At 39.3% G+C, this 21,978-nt stretch overlaps 1 protein-coding gene across 2 annotated transcripts in view; it reads left to right on the top strand.

Annotated features, from left to right (window-relative positions):
- Positions 1-21,899, top strand: part of LOC120437708 (matrix remodeling-associated protein 8-like) — a 31,610-nt gene extending 9,711 nt beyond the window's left edge. The window contains exons 3-4 of one of the 2 annotated variants that reach the window (XM_039608228.1): positions 9,904-10,245; positions 21,801-21,899. In XM_039608228.1, coding sequence (XP_039464162.1) covers positions 9,904-10,245; positions 21,801-21,823 — 365 coding nt within the window. In that variant the 3' untranslated portion in view covers positions 21,824-21,899. Of the gene's footprint in view, positions 1-9,903; positions 10,246-13,922; positions 14,550-21,800 lie in introns of those variants that run through there. The other variant, XM_039608227.1, reaches the window with a different exon arrangement.
- The last annotated feature ends 79 nt before the right edge of the window (positions 21,900-21,978 follow it).

Genomic DNA, 21,978 nt, shown 5'->3' with positions numbered 1-21,978 from the left:
GATGTGAATCAGCAGAATTTCGGCTGAAAAGAGGTTTCTGCTGAAAACACCTGAAAAAGATGGGATTTGTGCTGAAAAGGGGTGAAAAAACTCACAATTCTGCTGAAAAGGGGTGAAGAATGAGCAGTATTTCTGCAGAAAAGACGGAAAGAAGCAGAACATTGTGCTGAAAAGAGGTGAATGAGCAGAATTTCTGCTGAAAAGAGGGTTTTTTTCTGAAAACAGCAGAAAAAAATGAAAATTTTGCTGAAAGGGGCTGAAGATGCTCAAATTTGTGTTGAAAACAGTTAAAAAAAAGTTTCACTGTGAACTGAAAAAATTGTTGCCACAAGCGGGATTTGAACCCGGGCCTCCCAGTCTGAGAACGGCTGCTCATGTCACTGAGCTAAAACACAGCTCAGCCCGGCAGGCAGAAATAAGTGACCACATTCATAATGTGTTCCATTCATTTCAATGGGCAAAAATATTGCATAAAAAATTAAATATCTCAAAAAGTATAGAAGTTATGAGCACCAAAAGTCATAGCACACATTAGCAGAACGAGCAGAATTTTTTAGAGTTTGAACTGTGAAAATCGGCTGAAAACTGAGGGAGTAGTTAAACGGCAAAGAACGGAGCAACTAGAAGAATAAAGATAAAGAACTAGAAAATTTGCATTTCCTGCGAAAATGCTGTGTGGATGCCTTAACGCTGAAGCTGTCTGCTGAAAAGCTGAAAAAGATGAAAAGTTGCAAAAAGTTGTATGGTGGTGGAAAAAAAATGTCACCCTAAGCAGGACTTGAACCTGGCCCTTCTGGACTCAAGGCAGCGACTCATCTCACTGACCCAAACTCCTTCGCACAGAGAAGAGGTGGACAGACTGATAATTTTGCTGAAATCAGCAGAAGCTGCTGAGAATTGAGCTGATAAGAGGTGAAAAGGCTGAAAATAATTTTGCAGAAAAGATGTGACTCAGCATAATTTCTGCAGAAAAGAGGCAAAGAAGCAGTATGTTGCGCTGAACAGAGGTGAATCAGCAGAATGTCTGCTGAAAAGAGGCAGAACAACCTGGTTCTGCTCAAATTCACCAATCAGAGGTACTGCCTCTGTCTGCTTCATCAGGCTGTGTACTTGTATGTATTTCTGCCATCTTAACAAGAATCTTAGGACCATATTAGAAAAGCTGCTAAAACTAGAAAAAATTGCATTTCCTGCGAAAATGCTGTGTGGATGCCTTAACGCTGAAGCTGTCTGCTGAAAAGCTGAAAAAGATGAAAAGTAGCAAAAGTTGTATGGTTGTGAAAAAAACAATGTTGTCCTAAGCAGGATTTGAACCTGGCCCTCATGGTTTCAAGGCAGCAACTCATCTCACTGTGCCCAACTCACTCTGACAAGGGAAGAAATGGAGAGACTGACAATTATGGTGGAATGAGCAGAAGCTGCTGAGAATTGTCCTGATAACACGTAAAAGGGCTGAAAATTTCGCAGAAAAGAGGTAAATCAGCAGAATTTCTGCAGAAAAGAGGCAAAGAAGCAGAACATTGCGCTGAAAAGAGGTGAATCAGCACAATTTCTGCTGAAAAGAAGCAGAACAACCTGATTCTGCTCAAATTCACCAATCAGAGGTACTGCTTCTGTCTGCTTCATCAGGCTGTGTACTTGTATATATTTCTGCAAATTTATTGTGCTGATAAGAGGTGAAAAGGCTGAAAATTTTGCAGAAAAGAGGTGAATCAGCAGAATTTCTGCAGAAAAGAGGCAAAGAAGCAAAAAAGAGGTGAATCAGCACAGTTTCTGCTGAAAAGAGTTTTTTTTCTGAAAGCAGCCAAAAAACCTGGAATTTGTGCTGAAAAGGGGTGAGAAAAATGAAAATTTTGCTAAAAAGTGGTGAGGAAACTAAAGTTTACCAAATCAAAGTATTTGGTATTGTGGTATTTGTGCTACAAAAGTTACTACATTACAACATGAATACGGATTAAAGATGAAAGAAACTGGCAACAAATTCCTCCACTACAAACCAGTCTGATACCACTGTGCAGTGTTCACGTTTACTAAGGCACTACCCAAAAGGTGCCACAAGAGGGCACTCCAACACAAGAGATGACCTATGTACACTGATGCACTTAGTAACAGTCAGCCTCCTACTTTGCCACTACGTAATACAGCGGAAATACAGTAGCAGAAATACAATGTTTTTGCAGAAACACTGTAATTTCACTCAAATACTATGAAATAGCAGTAATACTATGATTTGGCAGAAATACTATGTTTCAGTACAAATACTATGAAATTGCAGTAATTCTATGATTTGGCAGAAATACTGTACTCCGAATCAGCAGAATTTCTGCAGAAAAGAGACAAAGAAGCAGAATGTCGCGCTGAAAAGAGGTGAATGAGCAGAATTTCTGCTGAAAAGAGGCAGAAGGTTCTGTATGTAGAAAAAGAAACACGATGAACCATGTGTGAAATAAATAAAGAAATGAAATGACAACCTGATTCTGCTCAAATTCACCAATCAGAGCTACTGCCTCTGTCTGCTTGATTAGGCTGGGTACTTGTATGTATTTCGGTCCATATTAGAAAAGCTGCTAAAATGATAAAACTTTGCAGAATTGTAATAAATGATCAATATAAATTACAGGTCTGTGATAGTGTATAAATTTGTAGTGAAAAAACAAATTTTGACCAAGGTGGGATTGAACCGACGACCTTTGAGCTGAAGAGCCGTGTCATTACTGATTGCGCCACCTGGGAAGGGAGCAGGCGGCTGAAAAGCAAAGACATGAGCAGTCAGAAAATAGATCGCGGTGAGCGGCGAAAAGCGCCGTTCTTTGGAGTTACAAAACGTCGTGTAACTCAAAAACTAGGAGGGCTAGCAGCATAATTCTTGTACTGGGTGAATCAGCGGACTTTGGTGTATTTTGACTGCGATTTTCATAGCTCTTCTCCGTCGCGGAGATATGACGAGAGAAGAAACGGCTTCATTTTCCGAGTGTGAGAACTGAGAGGAGGACAGATTTCCACCCCTCAAACAAACGTAATTTATGGCTCATCGGTAAGATGAATGTAAAAACTGCTTCCACTGTGAGTGTCAGGGGTGTCTGAAGATATATTGGCACAAGCCTCATGTCCTAACTTTGCTTTGTTAAGGAGATATGGCGATCTAAAAATGCCTCCCGTTACAGAATTTCAGCTCTGAATTTTAAAACCTCCCCATACACTTTGAATGGGGACTTGTCAGACTTTGTGTCACTTTGAGGCAAATTGCGAAAAAACTGTGAATCTCACAATAAAGGTAGTGACATTGTCTGAAAGCCAGCAAAAATACCTACGTTTTGATGTATAATTTGTGGGGGTTGAGTGAAAATTGAGCGAGTAGCAAGAAGTTGTTCAGACATGAAGAGAAAAGTCAGAACAGACCAGCACTCACTCTGAGTTAATTGCACAGAATTGTGGAAGTTTCCCATTCATTTCAAAGGGATGGGACAAATTAAAAGAAAAAAGTGTAATATTTCAAAAAGTATAATAGTAATAAACACCAAAAGTCATAGCAGGAATTAGCAGAAAGAGCAGAACAGTTTAGAGTTTGAACGGAGAAAATCGGCTGAAAACTGAGGGAGTAGTTAAACGGCAAAGAAAGTGGCAACTTGAAGAATAAAGTATAAAGAACTAGAAAAATTTGCATTTCCTGCGAAAATGCAGTGTGGATGCTGGAACGCTGAAGCTGTCTGCTGAAACTAGCTGAAAAGTTGCAGAAATTGTAAAAACTTTGCAGAAGCAAAGGAACTTTGCTAAAATGTAGTAACTTAGCAGAACTCTAATATCTTAGAGGAAACATAATACTTGGCAGAAATAAAATAGCATAGCAGAACTTAGCAGAAATATGAAAAATGAGAGAAATACTATAATTAAGCAGAAATATTATATTAAGTAGAAATCCTATAAAATAGCGGAAATAGTATGATTTAGCAGAAATGCTGTATTTTGCACAAATACTGAAAAGCAGCAGAAATCCTATGACTTAGCACAATAGTAATAACTTAAATAGAAAAATTGGAAAAGCAAAATGGACAGCTGAACAAATGCTGAACATGCTAAGGGTCCCTCAAATGTAATTGTGAAACGAAAAATAATCAGCAAAAAAACTATAACAGTCACACAATCACAAATATGTACACATATGGAAACACACATGCACAGAGAGACACACAGGATCAAATTCAGTCAACAAGTCTAAATATATTAAATTAAAATCATACAATAAGATGCTTCAATAGAAATTCTCTCTCGCCTCTCTATCTCTCTCTTTGTCACACACACACACACACACACACACACACACACACACACACACACACACACACACACACAGGGAGAGAACAGCAAGTTTGTAGGTCATTCAAGCAGCCTGGGAGCTGCTAAATTTGAATCCACCAATCAGAGAGGCTGTTTACTTTTTCCCGCCAAAACAGGTGCAACTGCTTACACATGTGCAGCATAGAGAGAGCCAAACACACAGGGTCTATGTCAGTCAACCAGTCTGAATATATTAAATTTCTATCCACCAATGAGATGCTGCCCTAAAAAAAGTCTTTGTGTGTGTCTTTCTTTCTGTCTCTCTCTCTGTCTCTCTCTGTCTCTCTCTCTCTCCCTCCCTCCTCTCTCTCTCTCTCTCTCACACACACACACACACACACACACACACACACACACACACAGCAGCAGCAAGTGAACAGTGTGTTTCTAGGTCAGTCAAACAGCTGTGAGCTTCTCAATTTGAATCCACCAATCAGAGAGGCTGTGTGCTTTTTTCCGCCAAAACTGGTGCACCAAGTGCAGGCTTTTACACATGCAGCACAGAGAGAGAAAGGATTTTTGCAGTCTATTTCTCATAGTCAGGACTCCCCTCAAACAAACAGCCATAAATTCCTAACCATAGGGGCTAAAACAGTCATTCTTAGACCGTTTTGCTCAGAAGGCATGGGGGAATCTTGAAATGTTGACCATTTAAAATACAAATATGAAATATTAAAGATATATGACATAGATGATTGGTTGGCTTAGAAGCCATGAATGCCCCAATATGCAAATTTGAATGTGCCAGGGCTCAGATATGATTGGTTGTCTTAGAAGCCATGAAGGCCCCAATATGCAAATTTGAATGTGCCAGGGCTCAGATATGATTGGCTGGCTGGGAAGCCGTCCAGGTCCTGATAGGTAAGTTTGAATATTACAGTCCTTACAGAGGACTGACTCCCTGGGGACCTGGCAGAAATATGTAGAAATACAATGATTACCCAGAAATACTGCATTTAGTAGAAATACTATGTTTTAGCACAAATACTATAAAATGGCAGAAATACTATAATTAAGCAGAAATATTATATTAAGTACAAATCCTATAAAATAGCGGAAATAGTATGATTTAGCACAAATGCTGTATTTAGCACAAATACTGTAAATCAGCAGAAATGCTATGACTTAGCACAATACAAATAAGTTAAATAGAAAAATTGAAAAAGTATGATTTAGCAGAAATGCTGTATTTAGCACAAATCTCATAAAATAGCAGAAAAAGTATGATTTAGCAGAAATGCTCTATTCAGCACAAATCTCATAAAATAGCAGAAAAAGTATGATTTAGCAGAAATGCTGTATTTATCACAAATCTCATAAAATAGCAGAAATAGTATGATTTAGCAGAAAATGCTCTATTCAGCACAAATCTCATAAAATAGCAGAAAAGTATGATTTAGCAGAAATGCTGTATTTATCACAAATCTCATAAAAAAGCAGAAAAACTATGATTTAGCAGAAATGCTGTATTTAGCACAAATGCTGAAAAGTAGCAGAAATGCTATGACTTAGCACAATAGTAATAACTTAAATAGAAAAATTGGAAAAGCAAAATGGACAGCTGAACAAATGCTGAACATGCTAATTGTCTCTCAAATATAATTGTTAAATGAAAAAAAAAAATCTGCAGTCACACAATCACAAAGATGGACAAATATAGAAACACACCAGCACAGAGAGACACACACAGGATCAAATTCAGTCAACCAGTCTAAATATATTGAATTTAAATCATACAATAAGGCTCTCTCTCTCTCTCTCTCTCTCTCTCTCTCTGTGTCACACACACACACACACACACACACACACACACAGGGAGAGAAAATCAGGTTTCTAGGTCAGTCCAGCAGCCTGGGAGCTGCTAAATTTGAATCCACCAATCAGAGAGGCTCTGTGCTTTTTCCCGCCAAAACAGGTGCAGCCGTTTTTACACACACGCAGCACAGAGACAGGATTTCTGCAGTCTATTTCTCATAGTCAGGACTCCCCTCAAACAAATGGCCATAATTTCCTAACCGTAGGGGCTAGAACAGTCATTCTTACACCGTTTTGTTCAGAAGAGATGGGGGAATCTTCAAGTGTTGACAATTTATCATTAAAATATGAATTATTAAAGATATTTGACTTGTAATGCACTATAAGTGAGTAGAGGTGAAGCAAAAACTGCCTTGACCTGCCCTCAAACAACACTTTCTAACTCTAAATCTATTTGGAGTATCGATATCATTCTTTCACCGTAAGAGACAGCAGGCTTTGGTGAACAGTCATGGAAATTTTCAGGTCTCTGTGGGAATCCAAAAAAAAGATATGACGAGAGAAAAAAGTGGTTCAATGTGTCAGGCCTCAGACATGATTGGCTGGTTGGGAAGTCGTGCAGGCCCTGATATGTGAATTTGAATATTACACTCCTCACAGAGGATTAACTCCCTGGGGACCTGGCAGAAATATATAGAAATACTATGATTACCCAGAAATATTGCATTTAGTAGAAATACTATAAAACGTAGAAATACTGTACTATGATTTGGTAGAAAAACTATAATTAATCAAAAATACTATATTTGGCAGCAGAAATACTATATTTTGCACAAATCTTAAAAAATAGCAGAAATAGCAGAAATGCTGCATTTAGCACAGACCTTATAAAACAGCAGAAATAGTATGATTTAGCAGAAATGCTGTATTTAGCACAAAACTTATAAAATAGCAGAAATAGTGTGATTTAGCAGAAATGCTGAATTTAGCACAAAACTCATAAAATAGCAGAAATAGTGTGATTTAGCAGAAATGCTGTATTTAGCACAAATCTCATAAAATAACAGAAATAGTATGATTTAGCAGGAATGCAGTATTTAGCACAAATGCTGAAAAGCAGCAGAAATGCTATGACTAGCACAATAGTGATAACTTAAATAGAAATTGGAAAAGCAAAATGGACAGCTGAAAAAATCCTGAACATGCTAAGGGTCCCTCAAATGTAATTGTTAAATGAAAAAAGAATCAGCAAAAAAAAAGTATAACAGTCACACAATCCCAAATATGAACACATATGGAAACACACAAGCACAGAGAGACACACAGGATCAAATTCAGTCAACCAGTCTAAATATATTTAATTAAAATCATACAATAAGATGCTCCCATAAAAAGGCTCTCTCTCTCTCTCTCTCTCTCTCCCTGTGTGTCACACACAGCCACACAGACACACACACACACACACACACACACACACACACACAGGGAGAGAAAATCAAGTTTCTAGGTCAGTCAAGCAGCCTGGGAGCTGCTAAATTTGAATCCACCAATCAGAGAGGCTCTGTGCTTTTTCCCGCCAAAACAGGTGCACCTGTTTTTACACACACGCAGCACAGAGACAGGATTTCTGCAGTCTATTTCTCATAGTCAGGACTCCCCTCAAACAAATGGCCATAATTCCCTAACCGTAGGGGCTAGAACAGTCATTCTTACACCGTTTTGTTCAGAAGACATAGGGGAATCTTAAAGTGTTGACAATTTATCATTAACCTATGAATTATTGAAGATATTTGACTTCGAATGCACCATAACTGAGTAGAGGCAAAGCGAAAACTGCCTTGACTTGCCCTCAAACAACGCTTTGTAACTCTAAATCTAATTGGAGTATAGATATCATTCTTTCACCGTAAGAGACAGCAGGCTTTGGTGAACAGTCATGGAAATTTCCAGGTCTGTGTGGAAATCCATCAAAAAGATATGACGAGAGAAAAAAGTGCCTCATTTCCAGAGTTTGAAATCTGAAGAAATCTGAGTGAGGGACAAATTTCCTACCCTCAAACAAACCCAATTCATGGCCAAATGGTAATAGGTGAGAAAAAAATTCTTGAATTGTGAGCGTCAGGAGTGTCTGAAGATATATTGGCACAAGCCTCATGTCTTAACTTCGCTTCGTTCGGGAGATATGACGATTCGAAAATGCCTCTCATTACAGAAATCAAGAGGTGATTTTGAACAAACTCTCCATTGACTTTCTATTGGGATTTTTGAGACTTTGTGTTGGTCTGAGGAGATTTGCCAAAATTCTATAAATCCCACAACACTGATAGTGCCATTTTCTGAAAGCCAGCAAAAATACCTACGTTTTGATGTATAATTTGTGTGGGTTGAGTGAAAATTGAGCGAGTAGCAAGAAGTTGTTCAGACATGAAGAGAAGACTGCAAAACCTTCAGTGGCTCACTGAAAGCCAAGTGCATAGCAACCATAACAACTCATGTATTTTGTGAAAAATCACAAAGATGAAACTGAAAACTTTAAGAAGGATAAGATGAAAACGGTAACAGATATGAAAAATCTGAATCATACATGAATAGCCCAATAATTTGTGAACATTTTAAAGTTTGAATGGTTGTTCTAGGTGAAAGTATGAGGAAGTAGTTAAGTTTCAAAAACAAGCAAGTTTTAGCAGAATTTTAGAAGTTTTCCATTCATTTCAATGGGACAAAAAAAAGCATAAAAAGCTTAATATTTTAAAAAGTATAATAGCAAAAAATACCAAAAGATATAGCGCACATTAGCAAAAATAGTAGAATAGTTTAAAATTTGAATGGTGAAAATCGGCTGAAAATTGTGGAAGTAGTTAAGTGCCAAAAAAAGTACAAAAATTGGCAACTAGAATAATAAAGTATAAAGAATAAAGAGAAACAGGAACTCAATAGTGTGGATGCAAAAAGCATCCACACAATAAAGAGAAACAGGAACTCAATAGTGTGGAAGCCCTTTAGGGCATCCACACAATCATAAAACTTTGCAGAATTGTAATAATTTAGCAAAATAAATTACAGGTCTGTGATAGTGTATAAATTTGTAGTGAAAAAAAAAATGTTGAACAAGGTGGGATTGAACCCACGACCTTTGAGCTGCAGAGCCGTGTCATTACTAATTGCGCCACCTGGAAAGGGGGCGGACGGCTGAAAGATAGTGAAAGATAGACTTGACCAGCAGTTGCTGAAAACAACTGAAAAAGCAGAATTATCTGCTAAAAAAGAGGTTTAGACACGCTTGATGGAGATGGCTTTATGTGTAAGGGTACACTGAAGAGTGTCAAGAAAGGAGAGTGCAAGCAAGCAGGGAAGATGTGTAGCAACTGTCATACGTAGGACTCGAACCTCTGCCACCGGGTCTCACAGCAGCGGCTCAACCCTCTGAGCAAAAGGAGGTCTGGTCGCAAAGGGGGCGGGTGTCTAAAACACAGAGACTTGAGCAGTCAGAATTAGATCGCGGTGAGAGGCAAAAAACGCCGGTTTTTGGAGTTACAAAACGTTGTGTAACTCAAAAACTAGGAGGGCTAGCAGTATAATTCTTGTACTGGGTGAATCAGCGGACTTTGGTGTATTTTGACTGCGATTTTCATAGCTCTTTGTACCTCCGTCGCGGACATATGACGAGAGAAGAAACGGTGCTTTTACAAGCATTCACACTAATTAGCTCCTTATTTATTGTAGGTACAGGTACACTAGGTACTCCTTAAACCCTTCAAGTAGGTCTGAACTCTGACCTTTAACCTCTCCGCTCTGTGTTGTTTCCTCTTTCAGATCAGAAAAACCTCACAGCTGAGTCTGGACAGGACCTCACTCTGACATGTCGAGCTGTAAAAAACATCATCATCACAGGTGTAAAGTGGGGCAGAGATGACCTGGGAGATGAATATGTGCTTTTGTACCAGGATGAGCAGTTTGATCCAGATGACCAGCATCCATCTTTTAAGAACCGGGTGGATCTGCAGGACAGACAGATGAAGGATGGAGACGTGTCTTTGATTCTGAAGGATGTGATGATTAATGACACTGGAACATACGAGTGTTGTGTGTTCATGGCAGGAACAAACTCATGGAAGCTCATCAACATCACCTACTTGATTGTTGTTCCTCCTCCAGGTGAGTGAGTAGAGTTGAGTGTGTGTGTGTGATCAGTCTACAGCAGGAGGGGGAGTTGTTACTCAGGAAGAGTAATCTGTTACGTGTATTACTCGTAACTTTCCTCTACAGTAATGTAAAGTGTTACTTAATTACTCACTGGAAAAAGTAATTGACTACTTGTTACTTTCTTGTTACTCTGTAAAATGATCTGATATGCACTGTCACATGATCAACATGTAATAATATGAACCTGACTCAAGTCCCACAACAACACAAATCTCTACTGCATTACTAAAAAAATGTAATGTGATTACAGTACCATGTTACAAAGTAACATATGAACACAAATCTGTTACAAAGTAACACGTTACACCAACACTGGTGGAGACACAAAACATCCATCCAGTGCAAGCTCTGCCTCTCATGCCACACCAATCTGTCCTCCTGTCTCTGAGAGAGAGGCCAGCCAGCCCTCGGAGAAAGCTCTTTGAAGCCACTTGTATCCATTGTATTCTTTTTCTGGCGGCTTTATTTAAAAACAAGATGGTCAGTTCATGTGTGTTTTTACCCCCCAGTCATAAAAGACTGATTGGGTGTTGTCATCACCCTGTTGGGTGGTCAGGTGGACGGGTGGTGTGGACACCCAAGTTTACAAACACAGGTGACGTAGGCTTTTTAAATTCATGTAATCAAATTCATACAGTAGGTACATCTACTGCAAATGTTGGACAAGATTCAAGTTCAAGGTCAAAGGTCAAGTTTTCTGGAAAACCTGTGAACATAATAACTTGAGCAGAATGACACCCAGGATTTTCTGCTACAATCAAAAAAGTGAAATTGGGCTGTTGTTTCATTTACAAGAGTCTAACCTGTATTTTGAACAAAATAATTTTATGTTTCTATGGTGACCACAATTATATGTTCTACGATCTGCATGAAATTAAACAAATTATTATTTTGTGTGGAGATGACGTGATACAATCTAGTAAGAGTGGTTAGTTTCCTGGACTCGCGATATCACAGGATCACACGAGATTTCAAACCACAGAAAAATCACTGGGGTTAAAGAGGCAGGAAAGCAGACACACACCACATGTGTGCTATTTGTTGTGGGTTAATGTGTCAGTGTCATGGTCCTGGGTTTATGTGTTTTACTGTTATTCATGGATCAGTTTCCTTTCGTGCTCTGGTTGTCTTGGTCTCGTCTGTGTTCTCACCAGCCCGTCATGTCTCTCGCCCTCTCTGTCTCTTTAGTCTGTCTTGTTCCTGTGTCTGTTTCTCCCTCGTCCCAGTGTCAAGCTCTTGTCTGTTACTCTGTCTGTGTTTCCTGTTTTATTTTGACAGTCTCTCGTCCTGTGTTCAGTGTGTTCAGTTTTGCTTCATCCTGTCTCATTGTGTCTGATTACTTCCAGCTGTGTTCCCTCCTGTTTCCTATCCTCTCGTTGTCCTCTGTCTATTTAAGTCCTCTGTCTTCCTCTGCTTGTTGTTGTGTCGTCCATGTTGCTGTGTGTTGTCCTGTGTGCCTCGTGTCCCTCATGTCTCCTAGTTTTTGGGTCCTACTCCTGCTGCCACACAGCCAGCCTCGACAGTCAAGGACAAAAACATAAATAAAATTCTGTATCAAGTCTTGTAATCATTTGGAGTGACAGCTTGTTGGTCTGGTTGTCAGCACTGTTGCCTCACAGCAAGAAGGTCCTGAGTTTGAATCCTTTCTGTGTAGAGTTTGGATTTTCTCCCTGTGTTTGTGTCCATTCTCTCCGGATACTTTGGCTTCCTCCCTCAGTCCAAACACATTTTAACTGATGAATCTAAATAAGTGTGCTCTGTGTTAGCCCTGTGATAGACTGGTGACCTGTCCAGGGTGTATCCTGCCTCTTGCCCTGGGACAGGCTTCAGCCAAAAAATAATTCTTTAAATGAACTTAAACTAATCATGGAAAGGATTTCTACGTTAATAAATGTCTTTCTGTCAGCATTAAGTACTTTAGTTGGACTAATGTAATTTGTGTGGGTTGGATCAACTCAGTTAATTAAGTTGATTCATCATTAATTAATTAAGTTGGTCCAAACCAAGTACAATAAGTTGGAATAAGAGAATAATGTTAAAATTAAACAAATAAATCATGTGGAAATCCTTTTTATTACTTTTTTATTCAAATTGTTATTTTTTGAGTGTAGGAGGCTGAGGGGTAAGAATGGTGCCCACCGGTTTTATTTTAATCAATGATCCAAGAAAATCTAGGTGGAAACTTTGACACTTTATTCACGTTTTATCTGTTTATTAACATTTTCTACACTGAAAAAAGGGGACTGGCCACCTCTTGGATTTACGTAAGCATCTTGCGTGTATTTAACACAAGTGCCTCATGCTTTAAAGTTAATTGTAACTATATAGTGTAGAAACTACATGATATGGTGAGAGGCTAGATTAAATTGTTCATATCATGTTCGAGTGAAGTAAGTCAATAACTTACTGCGACACTGCACGGGATTTCAGTCTCACGCGCTTTGGATCGTGGTTTCAGGAAGGCATCCATCTCAGTCAAGTCGAGCAGCTGCCTCTACTTCTTTTGGTATACCGACAAAAAGTAAATTGGGTGGTTGTTGCATTAAAAAAGTCTAACTTGTAATTTGAACACAATAATTTTATGTTTCTATGACCGTAATTAAATCATGAAGGATCTGTACGAAATTCAACAACTTAATTTGTTCTTGTTGAGATGACATGATACAATCTAGTAAGAGTGGTTAGTTGCTGAACTCATGAAATTCACAAGATCACAGGAGATTTGAAACTGCAGGAAAATCACTGGGGATATAAGAGGCAGACAACTACACACACACCACGTGTACGCTATCGCTATTTATTGTGGTTTAACCTGTCAAGAACAAAAACGTACAGAAAATTCTGCATCAAGCCTTAAAATAATAACTTTCCTACTTTTGCTAAGCCTGGATTGGTGGCATGGTGGTTAGTGCTGTTGCATCACAGTAAGAAGGTCCTGGGTTCAAATCCACAATCTGGCTAGTTTGCTGTGGTTTCTCTCTGGGTTTTCTGGTTTCTTCCCACAGTTAAAAGTCATGCAGTTGTTAGATTTAGGTTAATTGGTGATTCTAAATTACCTGTCAATGTAAGTGCAAATGGTGGTTTGTCTCTATGTGATAGACTGGTGAGCTGTCCAGGGTGTACCCTGTCTCTTACCCTATCACTTCAAGGTTATTTCCCAGCCCCCCTGCAACCAGGATAAAGATAGGAAGATCCGTTCAATTTTTATGGTAACCAGACTCTAGACTCTGTTGAACATTATGTAATATGAAGACAACATGTAGTATTTAAGTGATCAAGTAGTATTGGGGTAAAGGTTATTGAATAGTGTTGAAATAAAATGACAAAATTGTGAAGGATTAAACAATTCCAAGAGCTCAACTTACTTCATCTAAACATGTTTCAATCACATTTTATGAACACAGAATGCACAGGTTTAGTCAATATGAAAAAGTTGTGTTGATTTAACTCAGTTGTTTAAGTTTCTGCCAAAGCAAAACATTTGTGTGCAACCAATGTCCACTATTGAATCAAGTAAATCCAACATGGCCTTTTTTTCAGTGTACTGCAATAGAGGAAATGGATTATATTCTGTTAGTTACTCATCATTTACCTCCATCCACAGCTGACACTTTGTTTCTCTCCTGCAGGTCCATCAGGAGGAATTATTGGACTGATAGTTGTTATTCTTGTTCTCCTTCTTGTCGGTGTTGGTTTTTTGATCTACAGAAATCATAAAGTGTCCCGATATTCAAACAAGGTTCCTACTGAGAATAATGAGGCTCTTCAAGCTGGGTTAGAAATGACATATAAGTAATAGACAACAGTAGTAATCGATCATAAGTGTCCTCCAGTGCAACAGATCTCAAACTAAAGAGTGAATTCAAGAGTTAAGGGTTTGTAAAGATGATTCGTCACCACGTGTAGCTAAAATGGCGGACTCGAAGTCCGGTGTGTTCATAGTAATGAATCTGAGAACTGTTTCATGTCTTTGTGAGTTTAAAGGCTGTAAGCTAACTACTGAGAGATGCACATAACGTCAGTAAAATCATGAGCTTATGAACAAACCTTTGTTAAACAGAGTAAATGTGTCATGTCATGAGATGCTTGTGTAAATGGAAATGCTGACTAAATGTAGAATCAGGCTGAGCTACAGAGCACACATGTGATCCTACAGCTGTGCTGATCCAGTTATCAGGCTGTGATGAAAGTCTGTAATGTCTGTACAGGTATGTTTGGGTCAGAGCTGCACAATAAAGTCTCTGCATAATCAGGGAGTTTGTGATGTAGTCAGTTCATGAAAGTGATGTATGTGGCTATAAAACTGTCATTGGTTACAACAGTAACTGTTTCAGTACTACTGTGGTGCTGTTTTACAGTGCAGGTGTGTTAGTGTCACTGTAACACTGTGCAGAAGAAGTGTAGTCAGTGTGTTATGAGGTCGTGCAGACTGTTAACCTGCTGAAGAAGCTTCTCGGATGAGAGGTGAAACGTCTTCAAGCACCTTAACAAAGTCCAGACGCTTTTTCCCCCAAGCTCCTGAGACTACGATGACCTGGATGACTGAGAACCTTCACAGACGTTTCTCTTCAGTGTTTCTTTCTCAGTCCTTACATGATGTTCACGTCCAATTTGAGATAAGAACAAGATAAACTTTATTCTTCAGCCTGAAATACAAAAATACACAAAAATGAAACTATAAGAATTTTATATTGTTGTACTGCTGCTACATTTTTGTACACTGATGCTGAGTTTTAGCACCAGTGTGTTCAAATCAGTGTGTTTTTGTAGGACAGTGGTGACAGAGGTCAAAGGGGACTGTGTGTGTTCCCAGCACATTTCTCCACGTTACCATAGAGACAGAAACCTGCAGGTCTTTGAAGGATCATGAAGGAATCTCCAACAGGATTGGGAATAATCATATATGGTACACATAAGGAACAGGGGTCATGCAGAGGTCACAGGGTGCCTTGACCCAGGAACAAGATCTGTAACAGGAAGTAGAGTGGGTTAGCACTGTCCCTTCACAGCAAGGAGGTTCCTGGTTCAAATCCCAGCATGTGCTCCTTATGCCTGTGTGTGTTTCCTGAGTCCTCCACAGTCCACAGACATCCATGTGAGGTAAAGGGTGATTAAACAGGCTGTGTATGTTTAGTGGATAAAGTGCTGTATGAAAGTCTAGTTACGAGTGGTCAGCAGGACTAGAAAAGCAGCAGTGGTTATATAACACAGCCAGCAGCAGGATACAATACTAAATGGGCCGTGCATCACATTTGAATGTGTGACTGGTTGGCTGAGCTGTTTGGTTCAGTTCAGTTTAAGATTTTTACAATAACATATTTTTGGGTGCAATAATTACAGAATAAGGAACACTGATGGTGACTAACTTCTTCTGTTGTGCGCTTTAGTTATAATGTTGGATCCAGTCCTTTTGGGTGGGTTGTTCCCATCATCTGTGGCTCTTTACTGCTTTTCCAAAGCGTTTATTTCATAGCTTCCACCCACATAGAGTGGAGTATCACAGTGTAGGAAGTCACACTGCAGAAAGGATTTCATACTCAGAAAGCCTCCAAACACTTCCAACAATCTGACTCTGTGCTTTGGAATTTAGGTCACAGTTGAAACTTGATATTATTTTTCAAACCACGCCTCCACAAATCAAACACTCTTCCTCTTCACTTTTCTTCTCAGCACATCTGTTTACAGTTAGAGTCAAACAGACAAAACAGTGCAGAAAAGAACCATTTACAGCTAAATGCTGCCTCGTCTTTAGTGCAGTATACAGAGAATTCATGTGTTTACAGCACACGGCAGCTTTGTTCCTTATTTTGATTCATATGTGTGAAATAAAATAACATAGTTTTTGTTTTGTGACTGATGGATGAGACAGACTGTGTTTGTGTTCTGTGGAGATCATGTAAGAACTGAACCTGTTAAACACTCAAATCCATTTTATATTTCTGACTTTTGTTTTGTTTACAAAGGTTAAGTTTACATTTGCATCATACATTTAACTATTTATGCATCAACACCTGTTCAGCTGTTGTTTTGCAATCTAGCAATTTATGCTAATAGACAACTTTAACAGTTTTATGTTTCATTTCTTTTTTTTCTTTTTTCTTTTTTCTTTTTTTTTTTTTGAAAAACTGTCGACTTCCGGTTTGGAAAGCTACAAGATGGCAGCATAGGAAAACGTGTACCTGACGCCTGAAATAAAAATAATATAAAATAGCCCATAGAGACCCGATTTTCGTAAAGATTCTTATAAAATAAGATAATTGAGTAAGGGCTACAATATGCCAAGAACTAAAAACAGTAAGAAATCTACGCAGCATGAAGTGCACAACGAAGACGGAGAAGCCAGAACTCACCAGCTGGCAGCGTCATAGAGGACAGCGATATGATAGCAGAAGCAAAAGAACATGCCAGCACAGCAAGCCTAGACCTTATTCTCTGAGAATTAAGGGAATTCAGAAGAGATAACTGTGCACAATTGAATGGAATCAGAGAGGAAATAAACAAAACCAACAAGAGGGTGGAAGAGGTAGAAGAAAGAATTGTGGATGTTGAAACCCAAGTACAAGCTAATGAGGAAGCAGTAACAGAGATGCTTAAACTGCATATTGTGATGGATGCCAAGCTAACAGACCTGGAGGGACGGTCTTGAAGAGAAAACATTCGAATATACGGTGTAAAGGAGGGGTCGGAAGACAACTCTACATCAATGGTCGTATTTGTGGAGAATTTATTACGACAGAATCTGGAGTTGCCTGACTCCGCTGAGTTAAGAGTGGAAAAAGCACATCGCGCTTTGATGTCAAAACCACCACCAGGAGCGACGCCACGGTCAATCGTCGCCAAACTGTCTAGTTACAGAACCAAAGAAGAAATATTTAAATTGACCTGGCAGAAGCGTGGATTTGACTACCAAGGCAAGACAGTTAACTTGGATCATGATTATGCACCAGAGATTTTAAAGCAGCGAAGGGAATACACAGAGGTGAAAGCTGTTTTAAAAGACAAGAAAATCTAATTTCAAATTCCTTTTCCAGCAAAGATGAGAGCCTTATCCTGAGGGAACAGTGCTATATGGCTCGGTGGAACAGGCGACAGGTTACATGGCAAAGAGGGGATTCCCGGTGACAATCGTCAAACGCCCGACGACGCTTCTGGAACAGATTCAACATTCATCATGGCACATAGAAAGGAAAACACGGACAGGACGTCACTCTGACATGTCGAGCTCCAAACAACAACATCATAGTTGTAAAGTGGAGCAGAGCTGACCTGGGAGATGAATATGTGCTTTTGTATCGCGACAGGCAATTTTTTCCAGACAACCAGCATCCATCTTTTAGGAACCGGGTGGATCTGCAGGACAGACAGATGAAGGATGGAGACGTGTCTTTGATTCTGAACGATGTGAAGATTAATGATGCTGGAACATACGAGTGTGGTGTCTTCATGGAAGAAACACGCTCATGGAAATTCATCAGCATCATCTACCTTCATGTTGATCCTCCAGGTGAGTGAGTAGAGTTGAGTGTGTGTGTGATCAGAGGTGAAGCTGCTTCCTGGTTGTTGACGTTTGTTTCTAAAGATGTTGTTGATGAGACTTTGTAGAAAGCAGCTGGTCTGAGTGATGTGATCAGAGTGCAGTAGATAATGTCTGACAGCAGTTTGAAGAGGAAATGGATTCTGTTCTGTTCTTCACTCATCACCTACCTGACAGCTGACACCTCACACCTGTTTCTCACCTGCAGGTCGATCAGGATGGCACAGAAAGGATGGATTATATGAACTGACAATTGGACTGGGAGTTGCTCTCTCGCTTTGTTTCCTTATTGCTGTTGTTGGGTTTTGCACATACATATGTAGACTGTCCCGGGGCGAGCGTCCTGTTAATCGGAACACTAAACACCCTCATCAGACTCGACAACAGAACTACGAGATGGATCATCTGAGGACAGATTTTAGACTTTAAACATCCAGAATCTGATGTTATTTCTCTGATGATCATCATGTTCAGACTCAGACCAACAGTGTGTGTCTGTGCTGTCTATCAGTGACTCTGAACTACAGTTTATTCATCTTCAGGCTGTTCATGAGATTTACTGACACAAAGTCAAACTGTGTTACAAACACACATGAATTTCTGAGCTCTGATCTCAGAGTCAGTGAGTGTTTTTGTGTTGGAGCTTCAGCTTCAGCTGTTTGTAAGAACTTTCCTTATTCTGTAAAGTTCGAATCACAAAAATTAGAGATCAGCTGTTACAAACACTGAATGACGTGACAACACAAACACTGTGGATTTTCTTTGCATTGTCCCCACCTGATAACAGTGACATAGTATGATGCAATTCCATATTAGATTCTTGATGAATTTGTGTTGTTGTTGTCAAAGGAGTTTGCAGAGAAAAGCGTCTGGACTTCTTTAAGTTGCTTGAAGACGTTTCACCTCTCATCCGAGAAGCTTCTTCAGTTCTAAGGGTCAAATGGCCAAGAGTCCCAGATTTCACAATGAGCTCACCCGAAACTCTGGCTGATTAGGTCCCACACCCGCTTTCACACCTTGGCTCATGTGATTAGAGGATCACCAGGGGGTCCTTTGTCCCTCTTTGGGGGGGATATTCCCACTGGGTTTAAATCTGGGACTCTCGGCCATTTGACCTTAGAACTGAAGAAGCTTCTTGGATGAGAGGTGAAACGTCTTCAAGCAACTCAAAGAAGTCCAGACGCTTTTCTTTGCAAACTCCTTAGACTACGATGACCTGGATGACTGAGAACCTTCACAGACATATTGTGTTGTTGTTATTCAGCCTGGTTCTATTTCCCCTTTTTTAACTTTGATCACCCGCCCCTTTAAACATCTCTGCACGGCCCTGATTTTCAGACAAATCTATAATCAACTCCACTTTTCTGCTCAGTGAGTGAATTCAGGTGTAGCTTGTACTGCCATAATAGTAAACCTTGGCTTGAATGTAGTCAAGGCCATCCTCATACACATGTGGAGGTACTGAAGCCTGAACCTGGACAAACAATCGTCCCGGGCATTTTGACTAGAGACCGGCCCACCAGGTATTACAGGAAAGCCATAAAGCTTTTGAATGAAAACAAATGCTGCTGTGACAGTGATGTACACTGTCTTTTTGGTATATGTATGATTTTATATATATTTTACATGACATGAAAACTTTGTTTGTAAGATTAAGATAATCATTTATTAAAAGCTAGATATTTTAAATGAGAACAAGAAAGAAAAGTATTTCTTTGTGCCCCCCTTTCCCTGTTAATGCCCTACCTGGCCCCCTGGCAACACTTTGCTAGACCCGCCCCTGCACAGTTACCAGCTGTCAGCTACACAGAAAAGGATCCTGGTGTTATTTGTCTCTCAGAAACCGTTCATAACTTCCCTTCAACTCATTCATGTCACCTAAAAGGTAAACCTGTTTCTCCATCACCTGTTCAGCTCTGATGATTCAGTAAGGACATCTCCTGGTTTCTCTGTGTCACCGGTGTCTTTTTGTCCTTCAGCTTTCTCCCATGCAGTCATCTGTATTTCTCGCTTTCTTATTTCTACATCGCAATCTTTCTTTTTATCATCTTTTCATGTCTAACTTGTGTGTTTACCATCTGGAATGCACACAGATGATTGGCTGAGTGCTATCAGGTGGGATAGCTTAACTTGAATCCAACAATAATATTTCTTATCATATCTATGCGGCTAAAATTCAGTTATACTGTTCTTTTAAACCTTCCGAGTTTTATCAATTGTCTTGTTTAAATAATTGTCTGTCAGAAATCAAACAATGGTTAAATGGAAATTTCCTCAAGTTAAATACAGATAAAACAGAAACTTTGCTTCTGGTAACATGTTCTCAGTTTTTCAGTCAAGTCTCAGTTCAATGTGGGGAAACACTCCAAACAACTGATCAGGAACTGTTTCTATCATTTAAAAATTGCCAGTAAATTTTAGGGTTCATTTTAAACTTTTAGTTGTACCCTTTAGAGCTCTACATGGTGAAGCTCCCCGGTACATCTCTGACCTGTTGAAACCTCATACTTCTTCCACTTAGGTCTTAAGGGCAGAAGTTACTGTTGGTCCCACGTACTCTGTTCAAAACATGTGGGGATCGGGCTTTTCAGGCACCAAGGCTGTCGAACTCTCTTCCATTGTCTTTACACTGTTCAGACTCCATGACTCCTTTAAAAAACAGCTGAAGACATTTATATACAAACAAGCTTTTAATTAGTTTTTTCATTGTTTTATATTAATGTATTTATATTAATGGTCTTATTGTGAAACACTTTGTCATTTTTATCTGTGAAATGTGCAACATAAATACATTTTAATTACTTACTAATTGGTCTGTGCATTTCTTTAGCCACTGAACAAGCTGAAGTTCCCACAGTGTGGACCACAGGGTCAGTAACCAGTAGTTATTGTTTGCTCAAAGCACCTACCAATCACTGTTAGAAGAAGAAGAACAACACAGACCAACCAACATATGATGTAAGCAGAGATGTGGTGCATTACTGTCTCCAGGATCATCATCATGGGTTTATCCTCAAACCATGAGGACCAGCAGTCCTTCATGATTACTCTGCGCATGAACACCTCTCCATCTTGCATCTGATGGATGAGTCTGGTTTTGTTCACACACATTCATACTCCAGTGAAGTTGTCCAAGGATATTTGGCATATTTGACATGACTGTACACCAGTGCCCAAAGCAAAGTTCATAAAGAAATGGATGAGAGAGCTTTGTGTGGAAAAGCTTGACTGGACCCACAGAGTCCTGACCTCAACCGGACAGAACCTGGTGAATAAGAGCTGAAATTGCAAGCTGGACCTTCTCAACGAACAACAGTTCTAAATGTACTCCTGTAAAAAAGCTCAAAACTTCCCATAAACATACTCCTAATCTGAGGATTAAGGAGATTTTATTTATTTATTTGGACTAATTTTCTGTGTCCATAAATATGAAACATGTCATTACCTCTATTACACCTGGTATCACAAAACATTCATCAAACTATTAATCATGTAGTTTGGTAAACTTTGAAACAAGGTTTAAAATATGAGAATGTCAAGATATGTTTTTTTTTAATTAAAGGCAGGAAAAAGAGGAGACAAGGGGACAAATTAGAGAAGTTAGAAAATCCCGAAAAACACAAGGACAAGAGCTGAGGAGAGGAATCAAGGGTCAAGGATGCCATATAGGAAATGAGAAAGAGGAAAGGAAGAAACTTGCAGAGTGGGAGGAGTCATCACACTGATGAAGCATCATTGATGATCTGCTTGTTTCCATGTTAGTGTTTAAAGTCCAACATCTCCCTCTAGTGGTCATATATAAACCATGTGTGAGGATGGTGTTAATGTAAAATGTGAATCATAGTGTTCCAGTCAGTCATCAGTGTGTCTCTGCACAGCTGTAATTAAAATGTGTTCAGAGGGCCTCAGTGTCTGAATGGTTCCAGTTCAGCTCCATAACAGCAGCGTCCCTGGTTTGATTCCTGTGTTTCAGCTCATATCTGCCTCTCTCACTGAGGGGGACGTAACTACATGGACATGGATTTGTTCATCAACCAAACTACAGATCACTGAGAGCAGAGGACATCTGATTTTTTTTTTTAGTTTTTCTTTTTCATCTTTGTGAATTGATAAATGTCTGAGGCAAGTGACTGTATTAAAACTATATTTAA

This window comes from Oreochromis aureus, linkage group 3 (genome assembly GCF_013358895.1).
Source record: "Oreochromis aureus strain Israel breed Guangdong linkage group 3, ZZ_aureus, whole genome shotgun sequence".
Lineage (NCBI taxonomy): Eukaryota > Metazoa > Chordata > Actinopteri > Cichliformes > Cichlidae > Oreochromis > Oreochromis aureus.
The sequence above is the reverse complement of the archived record's forward strand: the minus strand, read 5'-3'. Positions and strand labels throughout refer to the sequence as shown.